The 24,154-nt window shown below is 44.9% G+C and overlaps 2 protein-coding genes across 6 annotated transcripts in view; both read left to right on the top strand.

Annotated features, from left to right (window-relative positions):
* NCBP3 (nuclear cap binding subunit 3) overlaps positions 1 to 20,895 on the top strand; it is a 34,255-nt gene extending 13,360 nt beyond the window's left edge. The window contains exons 5-14 of the mRNA XM_019743796.2: positions 1,161 to 1,289; positions 1,490 to 1,566; positions 2,301 to 2,409; positions 4,742 to 4,841; positions 5,131 to 5,234; positions 7,074 to 7,383; positions 8,707 to 8,861; positions 10,685 to 10,840; positions 11,631 to 11,793; positions 12,255 to 20,895. Of these exons, the coding sequence (XP_019599355.1) occupies positions 1,161 to 1,289; positions 1,490 to 1,566; positions 2,301 to 2,409; positions 4,742 to 4,841; positions 5,131 to 5,234; positions 7,074 to 7,383; positions 8,707 to 8,861; positions 10,685 to 10,840; positions 11,631 to 11,793; positions 12,255 to 12,363 (1,412 nt within the window). The 3' untranslated portion in view covers positions 12,364 to 20,895. The remainder of the gene's footprint in view (positions 1 to 1,160; positions 1,290 to 1,489; positions 1,567 to 2,300; positions 2,410 to 4,741; positions 4,842 to 5,130; positions 5,235 to 7,073; positions 7,384 to 8,706; positions 8,862 to 10,684; positions 10,841 to 11,630; positions 11,794 to 12,254) is intronic.
* Positions 20,896 to 21,013: 118 nt separating this feature from the next.
* The window catches only part of ITGAE (integrin subunit alpha E), a 54,411-nt gene continuing 51,270 nt past the window's right edge, over positions 21,014 to 24,154 (top strand). For all 5 annotated transcript variants that reach the window (XR_012492243.1, XR_002138378.2, XM_019743791.2 and 2 more), the window contains exon 1: positions 21,014 to 21,955. Coding sequence is in view for 3 of the 5 variants with exons in the window: in XM_019743791.2 (XP_019599350.2) it covers positions 21,922 to 21,955 (34 nt within the window). In the remaining 2 variants the exon portion in view is untranslated. The remainder of the gene's footprint in view (positions 21,956 to 24,154) is intronic.

The following is a 24,154-nucleotide window of genomic DNA, read 5'->3' on the forward strand; positions in this document are numbered from 1 at the left end:
GCTTTCTTTAGAAGATGTTGATTCAGTGTTTTCACTGAAATAAGAGGAAACATTACTGAGTAAAAGATTTTTCTCCTTTTTCCTTCTTCCTTAACACTGTGCAAATCAGGGATTGGTAAACTTTTTCTCTAAAGGGTTGGATAATAAATATTTTTGGGCTTTGCAGGCCCATATAGTTTCTGTCGCATTTACTCAACTCTTCCATTGTGGCATGAATGTAGCCACATAGACAGTGCGTAATGGAATGAGCCTGGTTGTTTCTGTAGAACTTTATTTACAAAAAACAGACAGTGGATGTGTAGTTTACTGTACATTAATTATACTGAGATAAAGCTGGTCTACATATAAATAAAATAAATGGCATTTGACAGACTGGATCTGGGCTGCAGGTTGTAGTTTGCTAACTACGGTTTAAGTCATTAAAACCAGCTAAGGGATATCAGCGTTGGAAGGACCCTTAGAAATATCCAGTTCAACTACCTCATACTGTACATCAGAAACCCAAGGTGACGTGGTACGTCAGTAACAAAGATGAGACTCTTTAGACCTTCGTTTCTCAAACTGAGATATAAATGCTGTTTTAAACACTTAAACAGGTTTCTTTTCTACAAGACTTCTCAAAACATTTTTCTTGCTAAATTCTTTTCTTTAAAGAAGTGAATTTGGTTAGTTGCTACAAAGCCAAGTGTCTGTCATGCCTTCATTGCATGTATCCCATGATGATACCGTCATCTCCCATACTTGACAATGAGGGAGCGTCACTTACAAGCCTGTCCAGATGACGGCACAGCAGACAGCTTACCTATAGGGGGCAGGCAAGGATAATCCAAATTTATTTGGTAATTATCATCACTGTCCTCATCAGGAACTGCTAACACATGGCACTCACTGTGTGCCAGGCAGTTTTAATATATAGAACCCTTTTTCATGGAATCATTGACCACTATTTTGTGGAACCAAGCTTGGGAGTGCAGCTCTAGGTTAACTTCATGAAGGAAGTTTTACTACCACTTTCTGTCCTTTTCATTAGTTGGTTGTACACTTATGGATGCCAGTCTGTAGCTAGATGAGGCTGTATCAGTGAGTATGATGCAGTCTCTGCTCTCAAGGAAGTTACCATTTGGACTCAGTGTAACATTTTATTTTATATTTTATTTTAGGTAATGTGGTTTGGTTGGATGAAATGACAGCCACACGGGCCCTGATCAATATGAGTTCTCTGCCAGCCCTGGATAAGATAAGAAGCAGGGATGCCGGTGAGGACAAGTCATCAGAGAAAAGTAAAAAAGGTAACAGGGCCTTTGGGGCTGAAGGTCCCGTTATTGACGTTGTTGGTTTGGGTTTCTGTGCAGCGTATTTTACATCTTCTCATCACCACTTATTTCTATGATCCTTTGGATCATCAATAAATAGGAGGAGAAAACATCGGGCTTTTAAATGATGAGATGGAGTTCTGTGAAGGCTCACCTTGTCCCTCATTCCATTTTAGACAAGCAGGAAGACAGTTCAGAGGATGACGAGGCTGAAGAAGGAGAAGTGGAAGATGAAAACTCAAGTGATGTAGAGGTTAGTAATAGGGCAAAGATATATGCAAGGTTTGACTGTAAGAAACTGCTTCCTGTCTTCTTATTTAAGGCTTAAAGACTTAGTAAGTTGTGTTCTTCCTCCGGCTTTCACCGTTAGACCTTCTGAGGGTGCACCAGGCTCTTGGCCTTTAAGTTTGTATGGCTAGAATGAACGATTCATCTTGAGATCTTAGAATAGTACTCACACTACTGTGTAAAAGAAAAAGATTTTATTGAGAAGTACTTTGAAGTGTTATCTGATCAGTAAGATAAAGAAGCAGCAAGTAAGGGCTTGTTTCCTAATAGATTATATACTATTGTTGGAAAACTTAAAGTGGATTCATTTAAAAAATATTCGTTGAGTGCCTACTGTATACTAAATCTGGGTGCTGGGGGTATAGCATCAAGCTAAACAGTCTTTGCCCTCTTGGAGCCTGCATTCAAGTGGCGAAGACAGACAGTACACAGAAACACAGATGTGTAAGATAATGTCGGGAAGCGGTGAGTGCTATGAAGGAAAGGGTAAGTGGGCAGAGAATGATGGAGACCATTTTTGTAGATAAGGTGATCAGGGAGTACCTCTGGCTTAGAAATTCTACACACAGAGGAACTCGTGCTGTAATGCTGATGGAGTATTAACTAACAGCAGAATTCTTGCTTAATCAGTGCTAGCTTTGCTACTGAATAAATATGCAAGGCTTTAATTTTTATACTGAAATGCTCTTTTTTCTTAAGTTGGACACGTTATCTCAGGTAGAAGAAGAATCTCTGCTAAGAAATGATCTTCGTCCAGCTAACAAACTTGCTAAAGGAAATAGGTTATTCATGAGATTTGCTACAAAAGGTAAATGTGATATTTGGTATTGATATTTATTTTTAACCAACGTGATTTATTATTGAGTGACATCCTTCTCTTTTGAATCGAAAGTCAGATCAAGTAATCTCAAAATCCCTTCCAACTATAATATTCTGAGCTTATGACGCGATGGCTTGCTGCTTGAGTCGGAGTTTCTGTCTTTGAATGTGAATGTTAGCTATTTGTATCCTTTTGTGATTTCTGGCTAAAGTAAGTTATTTTCTTTTAAAGCTGGTTTGCCTCATGTGCTTTTCAGCCAATTTATCACCTGAACTATGAAAACCTTTTACAATTGTATATGTGTATATCATAGCAATATCCTCCTGGACATTGCTAATAGTGCCATTCAGCTCTAATTCCCTGAGGAATTAAATCAAGTCTCTAATAATTCATAAGGCGTTTTATGCACAATGATTTTTGGTGCATATTAAAAACAATATTTTTTAAATTGTACACAGTTTTTTAAAATTGTTTGAGAGTTAGAGATGACAACCCTTCACCCTTGAATACTTCAATATATATTTTTGAAGAATGAGGACTTTGTCTTACACATAGTATAGTTACCAAAGTCAAGAAATGTAGTGTTGATAACGACACTATAACCTAACCCACAGTCCACATTCAGATTTTGTCAGTTGTTCCAGTAATTGCCCCACTCTGTAAATTAACACTGCCTGACACACAGTGAGTGCTGTGTTAGCAGTTCTTGATGATGATGATGATAACTCAAATAAATTTGGATTATCCCTTGTACCGTCCCCCACTAAACTGGGATCCACTCTAGGACTGAGTGTTGAAGTATGTGCCATGTCTCCTCAGTCTCCCTGAATCTGGAACTACTCCTTTGCTTTCTTTTCCTTGACTGGACCATTTTTTAAAGAGTATAGGCTCGTTGTTTTTTATAGACTGACCTTTCGTTTGGGTTTGTCTAATGTCTCCTCCTGATTAAACGTGGGTTGTGCATTTTAGGCAAGAATACCGTGGAAGTGATGTCATGTCGTTTTCAGTGCGTCATATCAGGAGGCACGTGATATTTGTCCCATTCCTGGGGATGTTAACTTGTATCACTTTGTTAAATTAATGATCACCAGGTTTCTCTACACTATAAAGTTACTATTTTTACATTTGTAATTTTAAAATTTGTGGGGCGATACTTTGAGATTATGTAAGTAGCCTGTTGCTCATCAAACTCACTCGGTAATTTTAGCATCCGTTGACCTTTTTACTCCATCACTTCTTTATTAGTTGGCAGTCTGCTGTAAGGAAGAGCTTTCCCTTTTACCCATTTATTTATTTGTTTATATCAGTTTAGACTCGTGGAGTCTTATTCAGTGGGTTTGCATCCATTGCTATCATTTTGGTTCATGAATTGTCATGATTTGACCAGCAGAGCCCCTTCGAGCTGTGTGATTTTGACATGCCTCCATGATTCTTTGATCACTTTCATTAGGACACAATGAAACACACTGTTTTTCTAGGTTCAACTTGTATTTTCCCTGCCTCAGATCTGGAACCAGCCTTTTTTTTTTTAGCCATTTTTCCAAGGAGCTGGTGGGCATGTTTTTTTGTAGGTGGCACATACTGGTTTGTGCCACCAAGTTTACATAAGCACTGGCTTTGTTCACAGGGGGTGTTCCTCCTTTGCAGTCAGTGAGCACCCAAGAAGCTGTCAGAGACCTTTATATTATGAAAGTGTGTGTGGTCACTGACCACCTTTCCTTCCTATGAACTGGTGTTGTAACTTGACAAGTGGGATCTTTTCTACGTCTATTCCAGTGGCTGTTTGAGTGCATTCTAGATACATGGTACTGTGCTGTTTTCTTTAAGCCATTTTGAGGAAATCACAATAAACTAGAAAAAAATGGCTTATTTAAATACATGGAATTATGTAGTGTCTGTTTCTTTAATCCTGATTTTGTGTTAATTGGAGTGTTGTCAGACAGAAATAAATATCGTCTTTCGGGGCCAGTGAAAATGCCACCTCATCTAGAAAGTTTGATTCCTGAACACGTATCACGACTGAAGCTTCTCACGCTTCTTAGAACCTTGTCTCTTGTATTGTTGGTCGGTTTTAGTGCTGCTTCCTCTTTGAAGTCAGCTCCTCAGTGGCAACGTCATCTCGTCCACCTTGTATCGTGCTCCACCCCCTCCATTCTGCTCTCAGGCATTCAGTGAAGTTTACAGTGCAGCTTTCCCTTTTGCTGGCAGGTTGTGCTAATCTGATTCCAGCTACGGAAAACAGCCGTGTGTCTTTTTAACCATTGCACATTGTTTTCACACCCACAGGAAATCCTAGGTAACGGTTGTAATTAATTTTTAGATGACAAAAAGGAACTTGGAGCAGCCAGAAGAAGTCAGTATTACATGAAATATGGGAATCCAAATTACGGAGGCATGAAAGGAATTCTTAGTAATTCTTGGTGAGTCCAAAACTGTAAAATACAATAGTTTAAATAGGACTTAAACTTTTCTTAATCCTTTAGTTGGTATTCTGCAGTGGAATGTCAACACCATGTGTGGACTGGAAGGAAGACGAGGGAAGAATGCAGGATTCTTAACTGTGGTAAATAGTGTGAGAACGCTGAGTTTCAGATGTCTGTGTTAGCGCCTGACATTGCATCACGTCAGTAGGGCGTTGACAGTAATGAGTGAGTGTTGAGGTCCTTCCTGTTGGTTTTTGACTATGTGCTTATTTTGGCAATGTTGCAGGAAGCGAAGATATCATTCCCGTCGCATTCAGCGGGATGTGATCAAGAAGAGAGCCCTGATTGGGGATGACGTTGGCTTGACGTCCTATAAGCACCGACATTCCGGTAGTTGCCTGCTCAGCTCTTGGGTAGACACATGTTTGGCTCCCGAAATCATATTTTTATTCTTAACACAGTCTTTTAAGGTTCCAAACTTTATCATCCTCTCTTCCTTGCCCTCACCCTCTGCCAACATATAGGAAAGTAAGTCAAGTCACGATTAATTTTAAATTGCCCATACAAAGAGGTCGAATGATGTTATAAAAGCTGTTCTAACAAAAAAGGCCAAATATGATTTAGGGAAAATTAAAATAAAACTATGCTCAGGAATCTAATTTTTCTACTATTTATATCAAAAGCTGCATGAAACAAATTTTAAATTACCAGATTAGCTAATTTTATTGTTCCTTTGGTAATGATAACAGGCTGCTGTTTCTAGTGTTTTATGCTTATTGGCTTATGCACATGAATACCTCAGAAAAGTGGGATATCATGACTTGGGTTTTCTTCCTCTCTCCCTCCTTTCCCTCCTTACCTCCCTCCCTCCCTCCCTCCCTCCCTCCCTCCCTCCCTCCCTCCCTCCCTCTCTCTATCCCTTCCCTTCCCCCTCCCTCCCTCCCTCCCTTCCTATGCTTATTATAAAAGAACCATTTCCATTATGTTTTATAAGGATTTGTTTTTATTTTGAACCTAATTCGTGGAATCTTATACATGCTTTATAGAACGAGTTAATTCAGCGTACAAACGTGGAATAACGTGCATACACATTTATCTGTGTAGCAGGGAGAGGTGAAGTCTATGTAATGTGTATATTGAAAACTATATATTTAAAATCTTCATCTGAATGTAGTTACACTTTTCCAATTTCAGTTACGTTAAGATATTTAAGATATTTTCGTCATATAATCTTTTATTCATATTAAAGAATTTAAAAAGTAAATTGCCCCTAATTCTAGCACTCATATTAATATAACAACTCACTTCAGTTTACATTTTTTCTATTTGTGTCTTTTCATAATAAATATAATTATTGTGAACATATGTTTTATATTCTGCTTCCTCCACTTGTAAGCGTGTTTCCGTGAACTTTGAAGTTACAGTTGATTTTCATTATTTCTGAGGGTTATTTATGTTCTGTAACGTCACTGTGATCACTGAAGTAGCAAATACTCTGGTCACACTATTTCTGTCAGCTAATCAGTACATGACCTTGTTTGATGTGTGTTTCTGTTTCAAGACCCCTTACTGAATACATACTGTCCATTCACAAACATTGGACTGACAGGCAACAGCACTGTGCCTCACGCCTGAACAGAGCTTCTCACACACGCATTTCACTGTGAGGCACATGACAAGTCTCCTGGCTCCTAGGAACACTAGCTTTGGCACTAAGCAGTGAAGGCAACACAAGGCACAAAGATGTGAAAAACATGGCGTTCAGTAGCATGCGAAAAGGATACTTACAGTGTGAGAGCTGAAACAAGAAGGCAGAGCCCCGCTTTATTTTACCTAAGCTGGGAATGTGCGTGTCTAGTGACTCAGGTTTTTTTGCCACTCTGCACATGTCCATAAATGACCATGAAAGCACAGCACGTATTGATTTTGGAGTTAGAAATAAACTGAGCAAACTTGCAAATGAGGATCTGTGAATAATGATGATGGACTGTATTATAGGTAACGTTCTAATATTCCATAGGCTGCTAGATCATACTTCACCTAGCCGTTCTTCTGTTACAGGTCTCAGAATGGTAACCAGACTGACGCTTTTATAGATAATGCTCCAATAAAATCTTGGGGATGTGAACCTCCTTTTTTTTTAAAAAAAAAAAAGGTCACAAAGTGAATAGAAAATCAGACTTGTTAGTGTTGGTGCATCTCCTAATGGTTTTTGGTTAAATTCCTTAGGACTAGTGAATGTTCCCGAGGAACCTATTGAGGAGGAAGAGGAGGAAGAGGAGGAGGAAGAGGAGGAGGAGGAGGAGGACCAGGACATGGACGCAGACGACAGGGTGGTGGTCGAGTACCAGGACGAGCTCCCGGCTCTCAAGCAGCCTCGGGAGCGGAGCACGTCCCGGCGGTCCAGTGCCAGCAGCTCAGACTCCGATGAAATGGACTATGATCTAGAACTGAAAATGATTTCCACTCCTTCACCAAAGAAAAGCATGAAAATGACTATGTATGCTGATGAAGTGGAATCGCAGCTGAAAACTATTAGGTACAAATATTTTTTCTTTTTGTCAACACTACCTTTTAATTTGATGTTAAATACTAATCACTAACTTCCTCTTAATTCCGCTTAACTTTATAATCACATTATCTGTTCTAATTTCAGTCCTTTGTAGAGTTTAAATAAAAGTGTCCAAAATACGCAAGAAGAGATCCTTGTTATAAAAACTATAGACAATATAAAAGGTGAAAATCATCTGTGTAATCCTTCTGTCCTAAGATAAGGGCTGTAGGCAATTGGGTGAATAACCTTCCTGTAGTTTTATGCGTATACATAATGAGAAATTATAACCGTATTTGTACAAAAGTGAAGTTACGCTATTTTTATTTTTTGCAATATGCTTTTTCCATTTAATATATAGTAGACATCTGCTGTTTTCAACTGTACATAGTCCATTGTTTGAAAGTATCATAATTTATTTAACCCAATCCCTTATTGGTGGACACTGAGGTCTCTGTTTTCTTACTGTTGCACTAATAGATAAATTCCTTGGATTCCAGTTATTGTACAAAAAATATACGTGCCTAAGCATTGGTGTTGCTAAATTTCCTTCCAGAAAGGTTTTATTCACTTATATTGCCACCTGTTACTTACATACTGACCAGTGTTAGGTATTATCACTTTCTAATTTTTGCTAATTTCATGGACAAAAAAATAGTTATTTTAATGAGCATTTCTTTGATGACTAGTGGGGATGAGCAGATTCCTGAGGGCAGATACCGTATGCACACTCAAAGGTTTGGAATCTGGCTGCACTCTAAATATTCTTGGTGGTGTAGTTTGAGAAAGAGAAAAACATTCAAGCAGGTTTGTTTGTATGGCTTTGTTCACATCCTTATTTTCAGTTTGCAGAGAACTTTCTAATGGTGAATGCGCCAGAATAATACTGGTCTGCATGGTAGCAGACCTCTCTGATAGTAAAAAGAAGGGGATTGAAAACTGTTGTATCTTGACTACCACCAGATCCCAGCCTGCGTGAGCAGAGACCCCAAGCTCTTTGCAGGCCTCTACTTAACGTTTGTCTCAGGAGAATGGGCCTCACAGTTAGGTTCTCTGTGGTAGCTTTCAAATATGTGTGGGAACCACCCTGGAAAACTCAGGAAGCCGTTCACCCCACCTGATCTCTTTTCAGCAGGCTGATCATGACTTTTGTAAACAAATAATTACCAATGTATGGTATTTGTAAATAAATATTGGCTGTATTAGATTAGATTGGATTTCTTAAATTGTTTTCTCAAAAGTATAAGATTGTTGCATGGTCATGGTCCCACAGTTGAAGTTGGTTAACTGTGCTCTTTTCTTTTTTTTAAGGAACTCCATGAAGGCAGATACTATAGCCACAAGCAATATCAAAAACCGAATTGGTAACAAGTTACCATCTGAGAAATTTGCAGATGTCCGACATTTGTTAGATGAAAAACGTCAGCACACACGTCCACGGCCATCAGGCAGCAGTACTAAATCAGGTATTGTTCAGTTGTGTTTCTGGGCTTCATTCTGAGCTCCAGAAAGCAAACTGCGTCACGGATAGGTTCTTAGATAAAACATTGCCGTTTGTGGACCAATTTAGTTGTTCTGGTTCATCACTTGTAATTTTTGGGTTAGGCATTGGAACTTCAGGGCATGGAAAATAATCAGACTTTTGCAATACCGTGTTTCCCTGAAAATAAGACCTAGCTGGACAGTCAGCTCTAATGTGTCTTTTGGAACAAAAATTAATGTAAGACCGGGTATTCTTTTACTATAATATAAGACTGGGTATGGTATGGTATGGTATGATATGATGTGATGTGATATGATATGATATATGATATGACATGATATGGTATGATATATGACATGATATAATGTATAATACTGGGTCTTATATTAATTTTTGCTCCAAAAGACACATTAGAGTTGATGGTCCGAATAGGTCTTATTTGGGGGGAAACATGGTACTAGCTTTCAATATTTTTGAACCCAACAATTATTTTACTCTGTATGTCGTTGGCTTTATATATAAAGATACTAGAAATGAAGTTGAGTTATTGTAGCAGTGGTTACGAATTGGAACTAGATAGTTTATATGTGCAGACACATACAGCGGGTTCTTGGCCATGCCTTCTGTGGGCTAGGTGCTGGGAGCCTTTGGGGAGAAACACAAGTGCACACGTTCAGATAATTCCACCCAAAGCAGAATGGAGGAAGTGCCCTGTTGGATCTAAGCAGTGGGCTGTGGGAGCAGCGAGGAGAGCTGATCTACTGGTGGAACTGTGGAATGCTGCTCAGAGAAAGTGGCTTTAGAGCAACGTCTTGGGGGAGGGAATCGGATCTCATTTGGCAAACGTAGTATTTTGAGGAAGTAACCTGATCTTATATCCAAGTTAGAAAGATCACCTTGGGGCAGAGTGGGGTGGGGTATAGAGTTAAGTAAGTCACAAGGGCCTGAACTGGGTCAGGGACTGTGGAGACAGACTGAATGAGAATGTCAACCCTTGTGAAGGAAGAAGACTCAGCACTGGGACGTCAGAGGGGAGAGGGAGGGAAACCAGGGGCTCAGGCCTGACGGCCGGAAGGGTGGATGCTGCTTTCTCGGAATAAGCACGACGGGCACCAGCCCTAGCAGTCACTTGGTCGTGAACGTGTTTTCGTTGCTCTTACTGTTAGAGGGAACTCAGGAGGACAGGCAGATTTCTGGGGGGACTGGAGGAAACGCAGGTTTGATTTGGGACATCTTCCCTGGATCTTTTGCTTTTTGTTTCTTTTTTTTTATGGAGGGCAAAGCTCCCTGGCTCATGCGGGGATCGAACCGGCATCCTTGGTGTTATTAGCACCACACTCTAACCAGCTGAGCTCACCAGCCGCCCCCAGGTCTTTTGCTTTTTGCCAATCTCATAAATGTAGTAAGTTTATTGAGAACTTATATATTCAAAGATGGTGGCTTCTGCCCTCAGGGACTTTTAAGGATAGCTTGTTAGCTGAAATGTTTGTCAATTATGTGGTCTGCTTGGTTCTACTTAAAAGAAACAAAAAACTAAAAACAAGACAGTTGATTCTGCCTCAGAAATTCCTTTCTGGAGCAGTCAGCTGAGATTCCCCCCTCCCCCCTCTCAGCCCCTGCATCCTAATTTTCCTAAGGGAATCCAGACTGAGTAGAGAGAAGGCTTTTAGAAGCTTGAGTGTGTTGGGCCCTCTGTTCTCACTCAGGAAGATTTGGACAAGATCCTGTAGTGACCTCAGGTTGACAGTACAGATAGCAAAAGCACACACTCTTGGTAACAGCTGTACCTTTTTTTTCTTTTTCTAGATATACGCCAGCGGTTAGGAAAAAGACCATATTCTCCAGAAAAGACTAGTAACCCCGTTGTTCGGAGAGAGCCTTTTTCTGATGTACATAGTAGGCTAGGTGTTCCCAGGCAAGACATTAAAGGTCTCTACTCTGATACTCGAGAGAAGAAATCAGGTTGGTGACACTTCACGCTGATGGGGATGGGAATTGGTAAGCATAGAAGTACTTTGTTAGCGGGAGGCAGGAAACAGCAAATGCCAATCATAAATTATTTTCCCTCTTCCATAATCATCATCATGATAATGGTAACAGTATGAAAAATTTAGAAGTTAGCAAAGAGACCCACCCCGATTCTTTCTGTTTAGCACAAATACTTTTTGAGTTTCATGTGTGCTATTCCAGTCTTGGTCCATATACGTATCCTACTTTTTCATACAGCATTTTATTGTAGTCATTGTTACATTCTTTATAAGTAAAACTTCTAATTGCCTTATAGTGTGGCTATATTACGAAATTCTAAACATACGTTTCTCTATTAGATATTAGTAAAGTATATTTTTTAAATTAATGGATAGTAGGCAGAATCTGTAAAAATTAAGTGTAGCAGGCCCATCAGTTTGCAGAATGTTATAGCTGGGAGTGCTCTGGGGGTGGCCCACCCCTGGCAGAATGAGGCTGTACACAGAATGATGTGTCTCACCAGGTAGGGACAGGTGTGGCATAAACAGCCTCCCCCACGGTTCTGGTACTCCGGGGGTGGGGGGGTGCACATCTCCTAGCTGAGAATCTCCCCTTGGGTCCAGATCGCTCAGTTTGCAGAGAAATGAGATGACGTGTCCAAGACTGCGCAGTGGTTTCAGGTAGCACAGCCCCCGCCCCAGTGTTTCTTGCTCATCAGCTGTGGGCAGTGCCCCTGCTTCCCAGCACTGACTGCCAAGACTGAAATGCCTTCTCACCCAAACAGGTAATTTATGGACTCGCTTAGGCTCTGCATCCAAGACCAAAGAAAAGAACACGAAGAAAGTGGATCACAGGGCTCCCAGCACTGAGGAAGATGACTCCGAGCTGCAAAGGGCATGGGGGGCTCTGATTAAGGAGAAAGAACAGTCTCGCCAAAAGAAGAGCCGGTTAGATAACTTACCATCTCTCCAGATTGAAGTTAGTCGGGAAAGCAGCTCTGGTTCAGAGGCAGAGTCTTGATGCCCTTGGGGCCCATGGCAGCTGCCTTAAAGCCTGACATTCTTGCGCAGGGTGGGGTGCTCAGTAGGAAGCTCCCCTGCAGGAGTTGGCGCCCCTCCCACTCTTACTCATACAGTCACCCTCAGCTCTTGTTACTGCAGCAAGACATCTTAAGAATGTGACGTGTTTTGAAGGGCATCTATCTTTTGCTGCAGAGTCATAGTTCTGGGCCCTCGATTCTTTTCCTACCACCCTGCAAGCTTTACCCTTTGAGAAAAAGGCAGCCCTCCAGATTTTGTAGACGTTTTTCTTAATATTTTTAACATTGTGTCTTTTAAAAGAAATGTTTTACACAGTTCATCCAAAGAGCAGAGAACTGAACTTCTCACTATTGCCTTGGCCCTGACAGCTGTTACCAGCACCCTTTTCCCAAGAAAAGTCAATTCCCAGGTGCTTATTGGACAGCGTCCGAGGGGGAAGATGAGGGAAGCTGCCAGCTCACCCTTCCAGGACCCTAGTGTGGGGGCCGAATCTCATGGACCTGACCTCAGAGATGCACCAGTGCCACCCAGGTAGATAAGAGATGCAGCGGCGATCGTGCTTCCATCCCTCCCTGGGGACTTCTGTTAGGGGCCTCTTGTTAGCGATCAGCTTGAAGTGAAGATCAAGTTCAGTGCTGTGGGATTTTTAGGAACAAAAAACTGTGACTTCTGGATTTGGGGTGGATTTTTTGTGATGGGGCGGGGTCATGGGTTAATGTTGAACAATTTTTAAGTCGGTATTATGTTTAAAAAATATTAATGATTTAAAAGTTTAAATTTTTAATTTTTATATGTGAAAATACTTCCTGTTGGCTATAGGGGAAGCTCAAGTGGTGTCTCATGTGCTGTTAAATATATATTATATACTTTGGAAGAAGGCAAAGAGAGGAGTCTCATTATTTTTAAATGATCCTAATTGCATAGCCTTGTCTGTTGTACATAGAGTTCAACTCGCTTTTTGTCCCCTGTAGGAAAAAAATCCATCCATCCGAGATGGGGTTCTGTTATTATCACTTTAGAAGTAATACATTGATATTTGTTCTGTCTCCATGTTCTGGCATCTGAAAACACCTTCAAAACTGGCAAATAAGATAATAGTTATAGAAATTATAGTTCGTTTACTTCTGAACTCCTTTCAGATTGTTTTACCACAAAAAAGGTGTTAGATTATTTTGTTTTCCTGTCTGAGTTTTATTTTCAAGTATTTGATGTTTGCGTCCCTCTGCAGGCTTAAAAACTGTTTCGCTTCAGTTCACTAGAACCTAGGAGTTAGAGATAGTAAGCCTTTGTCCCTTCTGTGATGTCACAACTCACTTGTCTGGAGCGTTTCAGCAGCCAGTGCAGCCCTGGGTTCCAGAGATCTTTACTGGTGTCTGAGCTAAGAATGGTGGGTAGCTGATCGCACTGTGGTGTCACTGAGTGTGGAATGCTGATGATGATACAGTAAAGGGCTGTGAGACTCAAGAGCTGCAACAAAAACTGTATTGTCCCTATTTTGTTGGTTGACCTGTTCTTTTCCCCTTTCCTGGGAAAAATTAGAGCTTATAACCATGATAAGTTGCAGCTTCTAATACAATTCTAGGGAAGAGGTGGTTTGGGTTTCTCTGCCTGTTGAGCCTTAAGGTTTCCGAGGCTTCTCAGCTCCTCTTGCTCTGGGAAGCACACAGCTGAGCGTCGGGTTCTTGAGAAGGGGCCAAGGTTTGAGGAGTTGGCTGAATGAGTGAACAGTATGAGGCCCTGAGAGTCGGAGACCTGGATGTCAGCCTCTGGCTCTGCTCCATGGGCCTGGGCCTCGGTTTCCCCATCTAGCACGTGAATGGGCTGAGAGCAGAGCTTCTGGCTTTGTTGGTGCTTCTCAGTGGTGTCTGACGCTTTCCCACAGCTGTAGCTGCAGTGGGCTGGCCAGCACTGGTTTCTGTCGCAGGTCGGGGAAGGGTCTAGGAGACAACTGAGGGTGTGTGAGGTGGTGGTCAGGGACTCACCCCCACCCCATTCCAGTCTCCGGGGCGGCAGAGACGTCTTTGTGGTCAGGGTCCCAATTGACGTGGTCTCTGCACTGTTCAGAATATGCCCCCTCTTAGGCTTTCCTTTGTGTTTTCCAGTCATGGCCCTTTACCAGCAGTAGTTCAGGCCCATCCGTCCCACGGCCTTTTAGCTCTGACCAGTCTCCTGCTAGAGATCAGGGGAGACTTTCTGGAAGGGTGGTGGTGTGTAGTCAAAATTGGGTCTTTGATCTAACCAAGAGAAATGCCCACTTCAGCAGCCTGGCAATTCTCACAAACACGCAGAACCCAGAAAAGTATCTGTAAAGATTCAGTTAGTTTCCGAGTTGTCGGCCTTAGCGTCTCTTGCTCTCCAGCCTGCTCTCAGGCACTCAGATTCTGCAATATCTTACCCGAGCCCTGAATACCCGGACCCTTCCTTTGGAGTTTGGGAGGGAGAGTGAGCAGCGCAGTCCCCTGGCAGGCAGCTCTGGGCTTTTATCCTGCGCACTCTTCGTGTATGCGGACAGCAGGCCTCCGTGCGTTTCTGTATTCCTCGGAGTCTTTACATGTGCGAGATTTTAAATACGTTTTTGCTGCTCGATAATAGTTAGATACCTCATTTCTGTTTCCCACTCTACCTCTCGGGAGAGGTACCAGCTACAGGAGAACTTGTGGAGCCCCCACAAGGCATGAAGTCTCCTCACCTGGCTCCTCTAGTCTGATCCCTCGAGTCCCTCCCCTTAGTTCAACCTCTGTCGTCTCCCGCTCCATCCCTGTCGCGGCCTCTGCCTGCCTCTGCCCCGTCTCACGCTCTGTTCTGCGCACTGCAGCCAGTGTGCACTCATGTTTTTAGCGGCTTTATTGAGAGATACTTTTTATAGTATACAATTCACCCATTTAAAGTGTACACTTCAGGGGCCTTTCGTATGTTCACACAGAAGTACAACCATCACTTTACTCAATTTTGAAGCATTTTCGTCATGGAAAAGAAACCGCCTACCCGTTAGCAGTCACTCCTCATTCCCTGTTCTCCCCAATAACCGCTATTTCTGTCTCTGAATTTGCCTATTCTGAACAATTCATACGAGTGGAATCATACGCTTTGTGGCTGTTTGTGACTGGCTTCTTTTCACGAAGCATATTTTCAAGGTTCATCCATGTTGTAACTTGTGTTAGTATTTCGTTTCTTTCTATTGCTGAATAATAGGCCACTGTGTGGCTGTACGGCATTTTATTTATCCATTCACCTGGTAATGGGCATTTGGGTTGTTTCTCCCTTTTGGCTGTTACGATAATGCTGCTATGAACATTCCTGTACAGGTTTTTATGTGGACATATGTTGTCTTTACTCTTGGGTTACACACCTAGGAGTGGAATTGCTGGGTCAGACTGTAACTTGATCTTTGTAACCTTTTGAAGAACTGCCAGACTGCTCTCCGAGTGGCTGTCTCGTGGTTCATTTCCCCCAGCAGTGTATGGGAGTTCCGGTTTTTCCATATCCATGTCAGCACGTGTTGTTTTCTGATGTGAACTGGTGTCTCATGGTTTTGATGTGCATTTTCCGAGGACTAACGATACTGGGCATCTTTTCATGTGCTTCAGGATGAACTTTTGTAGGAATGTCATTCCCGTTATTTCTCTGCTTAAAACCTTTCTTTACCATTGCCCTTGGAGTAAATCCCAAACTCCTTTCATAGCTCCTAAGGCTGGTCAGGATCTGGCCTCTGGCCGTATTTCTGGCCTCTGTGCCTCATCGTCCCCTGGCCCCTGCTGACTAGTTCCCTGGACCCACGTTGATCTCACCAACCTTTCACACCTGCTCAGTGCTGTTCCTGCAGCGACAGCGACAGACTCGCCTGGTCCTCTCCCACTCCTTGCCACCCAGCTTCCAGAGCCAGGTCACGGGCCCCTGTTTGTGTCCCACAGCACTGCCACGTAGGAGTTTCAGCTCATTCCAGGGTTAGGTTAGAAAGTCATGCCTCTGATAAAAATTGAGTAATCGCCATTCCCCTAGGAAACCCTGAGGAAAGTGCCAAGTTGAAGACTAGCGTCATGAGGTCCATGTGAGCACAGCTGGTGCCTGCCCTGTGGGAACAGATCACGGTTTCTCTGGTTGAGCACCAGGTAAAGTGTTGGTCTGCAATATAGGGCCATGTTGTGTAAAACACACTTATTTGTAGGTGTCAGAATCACACTCAGGCGAGAAGCTCTCCTTGAAAGAGGCTCTTGGGAACTGAGACGGCCACAGGAGCCGCAGAGCACGAGCTCGCCTCAGGCCCTCCTGCCTCCCTGCTCAGGGAGTGGAGGAGCAGGGGGAATGGCCCAAATGACTGAAAGTGGTTTTTCGTTTTCCTGTCTCTTTTTTTCCATTGTGTTTGCTTCAGTGAAGTGTGTGTAAAATACCAAATGTCTGTACTCTCCCAAGCTAGCACACCTTTACACTGGATTGTATTCCCTGTTCCTGCTTTGTCTTTTTGCTAGACTGTAAGCTCTGTGAGAGCAGGGACCACGTCTGACTTGTTCCTGGGGTTTCCCCGGTCCTAGTACCACGTCTGGCACCTGGTGGGTGCCCCATAGACGTGTGATGAATGTGTGTGTCCCCAGCTGCAGGAGCAGCTCCATCTTCTGAGGCCCTGGGGTCCTCTTGCAGGCTAGTCCTTGCTTGTCTGCCAGGTACACACAGCGCTTGGTTTTCCCATTTTATTTTCCCTGCTAGCCTGTGAGCTCCTGATGAGCAGGTGTCTTCATGGTATTTCTCTATCCTCCCACCACGCCAGGACAGAGTAAGTGGTGCTTAAGAAGTGTTTGGTAAACGAATGAATTGCGGTAACCCAACCCCGCTGGGGCCCTTTTGTCTACAGGCTGCAGTCTGCTTCTGGCTGAGACCAGCAGATCCAAAAGGAGGAAGGTGAATCAGAAGTGCACACTGTACTTGTATAAGAAAAAAAATCTCATTAATACAATCGCAATAAAATTCAAAGTTTGGTGGTCTGGCCATGTCTGAGCTGAAGCTCACCCAGCTCTATACAGAATTTGCTAGGGAATAACGTAGATCAGAATAGTTTTTAGAAGGCGTTCATTCCCCCCAAGTGCAGGGAAGGAAGCTGGCAGGTGGATGAGAGGCCCCCAAGAGGGACCAGCTGGGCCAGTTCAGCCTCTGGTCCTATTGGTGAAGAAAGTGACGGCAGTCCCGAGAAGTCCCGAGGAAATGGAGCTTTTTGCCTAAAGCAGCTCTCACAGGGAGCACTCTTAACATTAGGAGAAATGCCAGCAGGCAGTTTGGATTCAAGGTAACACCAAATCATGGCTTCACAGCTTAATTGCTGCACAAGTAAGTTTGATGTGTAGTTATTTGCTTTTAAACCTTATGTAACAAGAAGGAAATTAGAAGTTAAGCCACTGTTTTCTTTTAAGAACTAAAAGGACAGTGTGTTTTGTAATCTTGAGAGTAGCACATTTGCTTCAAGGCTGATTGTTATTGTGTGATCTGACCACCAATAACCAGGACTTTCTCTTACATGTTTATATAATAAAGCTTAGAAAAAAAATACTGTAGCATTTTTTAAAATGAAATTTATGAACATTTCACAGAACTCTGATGTTCCTTGGAGCAATTAGGGAAATGCTGGCTCCAACACCTATCTCAAATAGTTATAAGGCATTGAGGTGGGATTCTGCTGTGCTATAAATAAAACTAGAGTATGAGTAGTATTTAACCTACCAAAACCAATGCCCTGCCTTGGGGTTCTTATTTGTTTTTGTTTGAGCAATTCTAGAGACCCTCTGGATGGCCAGCTTCTTTAGTGGTTAATTAAGACTTGTGTTACCTCAGACTGCCACCGTCTCCCCTGGGGGTTACTGAGGGCAAAAGGCCCACACGATTGGCAAGAGGAGACATGGCCTTCCTGTTCTTTCCTGGGGTTGTGTGGTTTGATCCTGCGATGCGTCCTCTCTTGTCCTTGATAAAGGTTCCTCAGAGAGCCTGTGAGCAGGAGGCAGTGCTTTTAGGTAGAGTGTCTTTCACGGAGGGTCAAATAGAATGGGGGCTGCGGCTGGGAATTCACTCTGTCTCACGTACAAACCGGAAACGACTGAGCGAGTCCCTTCACCCGTCTGAACCTCAGTTTCCCTGTCAAATGAAGGGCTCGACTGAGATAATCTCCAGTTTCCTTTTAGTGTCAATGTGAGTTCTAGGATCTTTGCTGTACTTTGCCAAGGAGCATGAGGATTGTAAGCTGGACAGGAAAGGGGGTAGGGGCAAGCCTGAGGCCTAAGCCCTCGGACCCTTGGCTCCATGACCCAATGCAAACTCCCCTCCTCCAGCCCCTCAGTTATGAAAGGACACAAGGAGCCTCTCCTTTGCTCCCTCCCCATGAAGGCCCCCTTTCCCAACACACACACGCACACACACACACACACACACACACACTTGACTGGGAGCTTTCTTAGGAGGTAGCCCAGTGTGAGTCAGCTTGGGCTCCCATTGACTGGGGGACTTGAACAACACATTTATTTCCTCACAGCCTAGAGACCAGAAGTCCAAGTTCAAAAGTCCATACTAGGGTTCTGGTGAGGCCTGTTCCTGCCTTGCAGATGGCTATGTTCTCACTGCTCACGTGGCCTTTCCTTGGTGCGTGTACATGGAGAGCGGGATCTCTTCCTCTTCTAAGACCACCAAGCCTCTAGGATTAGGCCCTACCTTTAGGACCTTAATTATCTCCTAAAGGCCCTGTCTCCATATATAGTAAAATTAGGGGTTATGGCATCAACATTAAGTGGGGGAGGGGACACAGGTCAGTCCACGGCACCCAGTAACAGAAGGATCCCAGTATATGTTTGTGGAATGAGGTCCCTGCTTTTTAATAGCTCATGAACTGGGGGGGATTTAGACCCATGGATCTAAAGGCACTGGGGTTTGTAGTGGTTCAGAGTCCTGGTTCTGGAGGGGACCGACCTGTTTGAGTCCCAAGTCTGCCACTTACTAGCCATATGGCTTTGGGCAAATGACTTAACCACTGTCTCCAAGCCAGCCTCCTCCTCTGTGGAATGGGGATGACCCAGCATGGTGGCCGTGAGGGTCAGATGAGGGCTTGCATGGAAGGCCCTTGGCACAGAGCCCGGCACGCCAGCCTGAGCGCTCACAACGGAAGTGATTACTACGTGCTACTCTTCGGTCTTAGCTGCTCTTTGCCAACTCTCCACTGCCGTCCTCGCGCTAGGCTTCCGTGTTGGTAACGTTCTCACTTCCAAATTCCCTCTTCCCAGCTTCCTAGGACTCAGAAGGCAAGTGGGTAATTAGAAACGTTTTCTGGTGTGGAGGCTATGAGGCAGGGCTGTGGGAACACCCCCACTCACTGGTGAGCACAGGTAGCTTTTGGCTCACTCTCAAGTCAGAGGAGTTAGTCCTTTTACTTCATGCTCCACATGGCTCTTCCATCCTATAAGTTTTAAAACTTTATTTTGAAACTATAGAACCGTTTCAACTGTGGAATAAAGAACACTTTGCCACATTTTATTTATTCTTTCCCTCGTCCCCTCTCCTTTACCTCTCTCTGAACCATGAACTATTTGAGAGTTACTTGCATAGGTTATGTCCCTTACCCCCTAAATTTTTAGTGTACGTTTCCTAAGAACAAGGACATTCTCTCATATGACCATAGTATAGTTATCAAATTCAGGAAACATAATTTTATCTAATCAGTAGTATCTAATCTATAATTCATGTTTCAGTTTTGCCAGCTGTCGCAATAACGTGGTTTTTTTCCCCAAATTACAGTGTATTATTATCTTATGACTTTACTTTTTTTCCCTGTTTTTAATGAAAATAAATTCCAGCTAGATTTGATGCCCTCCATGTAACTCTCCACAATCAAGCCATTCACTTCTTATCTTTCTGGCCATAACCAGAGACTTGAATTTCTGGTTACCATTCCCAGGAACAGTACTATATTTTACTGAACCAATAATGTTTTTTAAAAACAATTATTTTTCTGCTCTGGGATCCAATCCAGGATCACACACTACATGTAGTCTCCTTTAATCTGGAACAGTTCCTTAGCCTTTCTTTGTCTTTGATGATATTGATGTTTTTTAAAGACTTCAGTCCACTTATGTTGTAGAATATCCCTTCAGTTGGTCCCTTAACGTTTGGTTAAAGTCCGAACTTTGGAAGTCGTTTTCAAATTCCTTTTGGATACGTACGCACTTGCTGAACGTCCAGCGTTGTCCATAGCGCACCTGGCCCTTGGGACCGTAAGTTTGGGTTCGTGGGGACAGCAGTTCCTGTCAGACAGGCTCGAAGGGACCCTGTATGTGCTCAGGATTGTGGGTCTGCCATACTGGCACCAACAAGCTTAGATAAATACATCCTAGGTGGATGCAGGGTGAGTCCTCATCTCCAAAGATGCAGAAAGTGGCCCTGTGCCTGGTGCAGCATCCAGTCGTCCGCTTTGCCTGGCCTCCTGAGGTGTCCCGAAGTTCACCCTCCAAACGCCAAGCTCTGCTTCTCAGACACCTCCCGCAAGCTGCAGTCCTGGGTTCTAGCCTGTCCTGCTGATCTGCTCTGTGGCTTGGGGTCCTTGCTTGCCCCTCTGGCCCAGTGATGGGGAGAGGAGCCCCTTGTCACTCTGCCAAGTGCCCCTGACACTGAACATGTGTGGGGAGGAGGAGTCACCGAGCTGGCGGGGCGGGCGGTGTTGACGGCCAGGGCTGGCCTATGACGGGTCAGCCGACCTGGGATTGTCTTCATTGTGATCTGGGACGCAAATCGTCAGACCTGGAGCTTTGCTTTCTCAGCTGTTTAATTTCTCTGTTGGATATACAGTGTGAAAAATGGTGAATTGCTATCTATTCGAACAACTGTAACATCGGGGAATGCTCTTACTAGTTTGTAGGTATTTTGTGAGACCAAAGCGGGCAATGCAGAAATGTTTTAAGTGTCATCGATCTTTACAAAACTTCGGCCAAGCAAGCTTTTAATGTGAGAAACAAAATAAACGTGGTTTTCATCTAGTCATTAAGTCAACACCATTGTCTGCTGTGTTTTAACACATTAACACTTCAAAGTTGCTCTCCCTGGACTCACAGTCTTCTGGTCAGAGAGACATAGTCCCCTGCTTTTTTGAATGTAAAATAAAACTAAACAAAATTCAGGTCCTTGGTTGCACTGGTGACATGTCTAGAGCTCCATTGCCACCTGTGTGGCTCCTGACCACCGTGTGGAGAGTGTAGGTCTGGCACGTGAGGGCAGAGCTCTGGGAAACAGCCCGGCTCTGCGCATCAACAGTGGAACGGTTGTGAGAGCAGCTTCCTTCTATGACAGGCGACAGACTTGGTCACACAGGGACGTTAAAATATGACTGCAGACTGTTGGCAGTTTGCATCAGAGGCATGCTGAAATATTTATGGAATTCTACTTCCGTTGTTCTGGTAGCTCAGAGCTCTATTAAATTAGTTCTGGATCACGATGCTGCAGCCAGGGTTTAAAGAGAATGTGGCCAAAGCTGAATTGAGGAAGTGATTTCAGTCAGTTCGTTGGATCTTTCCACTCATCTGGCCCTCCACAGCCTCAGAGCCTTGAGTGCAGGACCAGGTGCAGGAGCCCAGTTTCTGGCTGTGGGGCATTTCCTGTGGGAGGAGGGACCCATTCTCACTGCTGAGGCGACTGGGTGCTGGGCTGAAGTGTGTGGTGATGGGCCCTGGGGCAGGGGGCTGGGACTCCCATGGACTGTGAACAAAGTGGGGCAATTCCTGCTCCCGCGCCTGAGACCTCTGCGCTGAGGACACCCAGAGTGGTGCTCCCAGGCCGCACCGCTCACCAATCCAAGTGTGGGTGACCGGCAGGGCTGACGGTGTCTGAGCTCCCAGGACCCAGCCCCCAGCAAGCGGCTGAGGAAGCCACGCAGCCAGCTGTGTAGAGTGGGAGCGTCTGTGTCACTTGAAAGTGCCTGTCTGCAGGTCCTTGCCTGTATGTGCCTCTGTCCCCGCCTCCTGGCTGCCCCAGCTGAGGAGGGGAAGCTGAACAGGCAACGCCGCCTCTGCCCCAGCTAAGATGTGGCTCTTCCACACTCTGCTCTACGTGACCAGTAAGTCAGCCTCACCCCCTGCCCTGAGGGGCTGCCATGCCCTCAGCACAGCCTTGTCTGTCTGTCTGTGTCAGACCAGAGATCAGAAAAGGTGTGAGAATGTCCCCAGGGAGAGCCTCTCTCTGGGTGGGTCAGATCAGCAGGCTTCCTCAGAAGGGCGCCTGAGGCTGTGTGACAGGCTGATGGCCTGTGGCCTCAGACTCCACAGCTCTGCCACCCTGTTCCTTCTCCAGCCAGCCTCCCCTCCGCAGCCTGGGCCCTCTCCCCATGGCACCCACTTTGGGCAGGTCCTCAGGTCCCTGCAGAGTTTGTTCTCAGAGTGGAGGTTGACAATGACCCTCCTCCCTTGTGCAGAGCACCCTTCTACAGACCAGGGCTTCAGCTGATGAGGGTGGGGACCCTGTGCGAATGTGAGGGTTGCCGAGACCACGGAGGTGTGTGTCTGTACTAGAGGGTGAATGCATTCCGGGAGCCTGCTTCCTGTTGCAGTATGAGAATCTGTGTATGTGTGTGTGTGTGTGTGTGTGGGGGGGGTCCCATTCTGGTCTTTAAACCTCCCATGGAAGCCACTTGGGGCCAGCCAAGCCCTGAGCCCCTACCTGCCCCCGGAGCCCCACGTTTGGTCAGCCAGCCCCTGGGGACCACTCAGATCAACCCGAGGCCAGGGTGGTCCTGCTCGGTGATCTGGGCACGCTTCCTGGGGTCTCCTGCTCTGGTCAGAAGCATGACAGAAGAATGGGATGGACGTCCCGTAGAAGTAGTGTCAGGGCTCCTGGGAGACTGAGTTCTCCCTGAAAGATGGGCCAGGGCCTGTCAGTGAGCACCAGTGTCTGAGTGTTGAGTCCATGCTGGAAAGGGGCCTCGGGATTAGCATCCATCATGAGGCCCGATCACCAAGAGGCAGGCCAAACGTGCAGGGTACCAGCGAAGCATGTATTTTGGAACACATTTTAGTAGATATTTCAAAAACAGCAAAATAATCATCGTGGAAAAGTCAGAACTTTGTTGTACTTTCTTTTCCTTATTCTACAGTTTAGACTTAACTTTGTTTTCAGTTACGTATCAGGTATGGGGAGGGTCTCAAGTGTTTTGTCTTACGGCTTTGATTCCCCAACACCAAGAATGCCTGGAGAAGATGCTTATACTCTGGTCCACGTCTTCCCAGTACACAGGAGGTGACAGGGTTACAAGCATTAGTAGAAATGGGGCTCCAGCCTAGGTCTCTGTCCTGCCTTCTGGCTCTAGAATACCCCATGGCCTGGAACACTCACCCTGGTGTCACTTGGCTCCTGCTTGTCTGTTTCCTGTGGCCTCTGGAATGACAGCCATCACCCCCAGCACCTTTTTCAGAAATGTCAATCCAGGTGACACTTACCAACCCCCTTTCTGAGGCCTCGGCACTCTGAGCTGATGGACAGTAGAGAGCAAGAGGAGCAGGCTTGCAATGCAATCACTTAGCTCGCAACTTGGCTAAGTTATGGGAGGTGTGTGGGAGCTGGGCCCCAGCAGCTCCAGTCTGGGTGGAGAGAAAGGAAATTGTGAGTTTTGTTCCAAGGTCTGAGGTCCTGAGACAGGATGGACCAATCCTAGAGAGCTTCTTGGAGGAGGTGAGACTAGCGCTGAGTCTTGAGGATGGGAAAGTGAGAAAGTGACAAGGGGCTGGGGAGAGTGAGAGGAACCCCCTTAGACTGACCCTGTCATGTGCCTGGCTGGGCTTCCCTAGGTTAGGGAGAATCCAGAACTGCTCTGGCCTGACCTTGACCTTCCACCATTCCCCGGCCACCCATTGTGGTCATGTCCTCTTGTCATCCATGGGAGCAGATGAGACAACATCAATTGAGGGCAATTTAGAGTTGGGCGCAGATACGCAGACACACTGAAAGCCTGCAGCTGCCCATACCCCTCCCCCATCCCTTCGCACTCTGCTACCTAGTGGCCTGTGCCCCTAGGTCAGTCTTCACCCATGACTCATTCTGTGACCACAGCCACTCACTTCTCCTCTTGGGGTCAGAAGTTGAGTCTACAGCCCTTGTATTACGAAGGGAACTCTGCTATCAGCCTACAAAACGTTACAGTGGTGAAGGAGCCAGAAGTCCAGGGCCTGCTCTGCTGTGATTCAGCCTTCAGGTTGAAGCCTGTGGTCTCACTGGGCCCTGCTGGGGGCTGGGGGGTGAGGGGGAAAGGCATCAGACCCAGCTC

This window comes from Rhinolophus sinicus, linkage group LG15 (assembly GCF_036562045.2).
Source record: "Rhinolophus sinicus isolate RSC01 linkage group LG15, ASM3656204v1, whole genome shotgun sequence".
Classification (NCBI taxonomy): domain Eukaryota; kingdom Metazoa; phylum Chordata; class Mammalia; order Chiroptera; family Rhinolophidae; genus Rhinolophus; species Rhinolophus sinicus.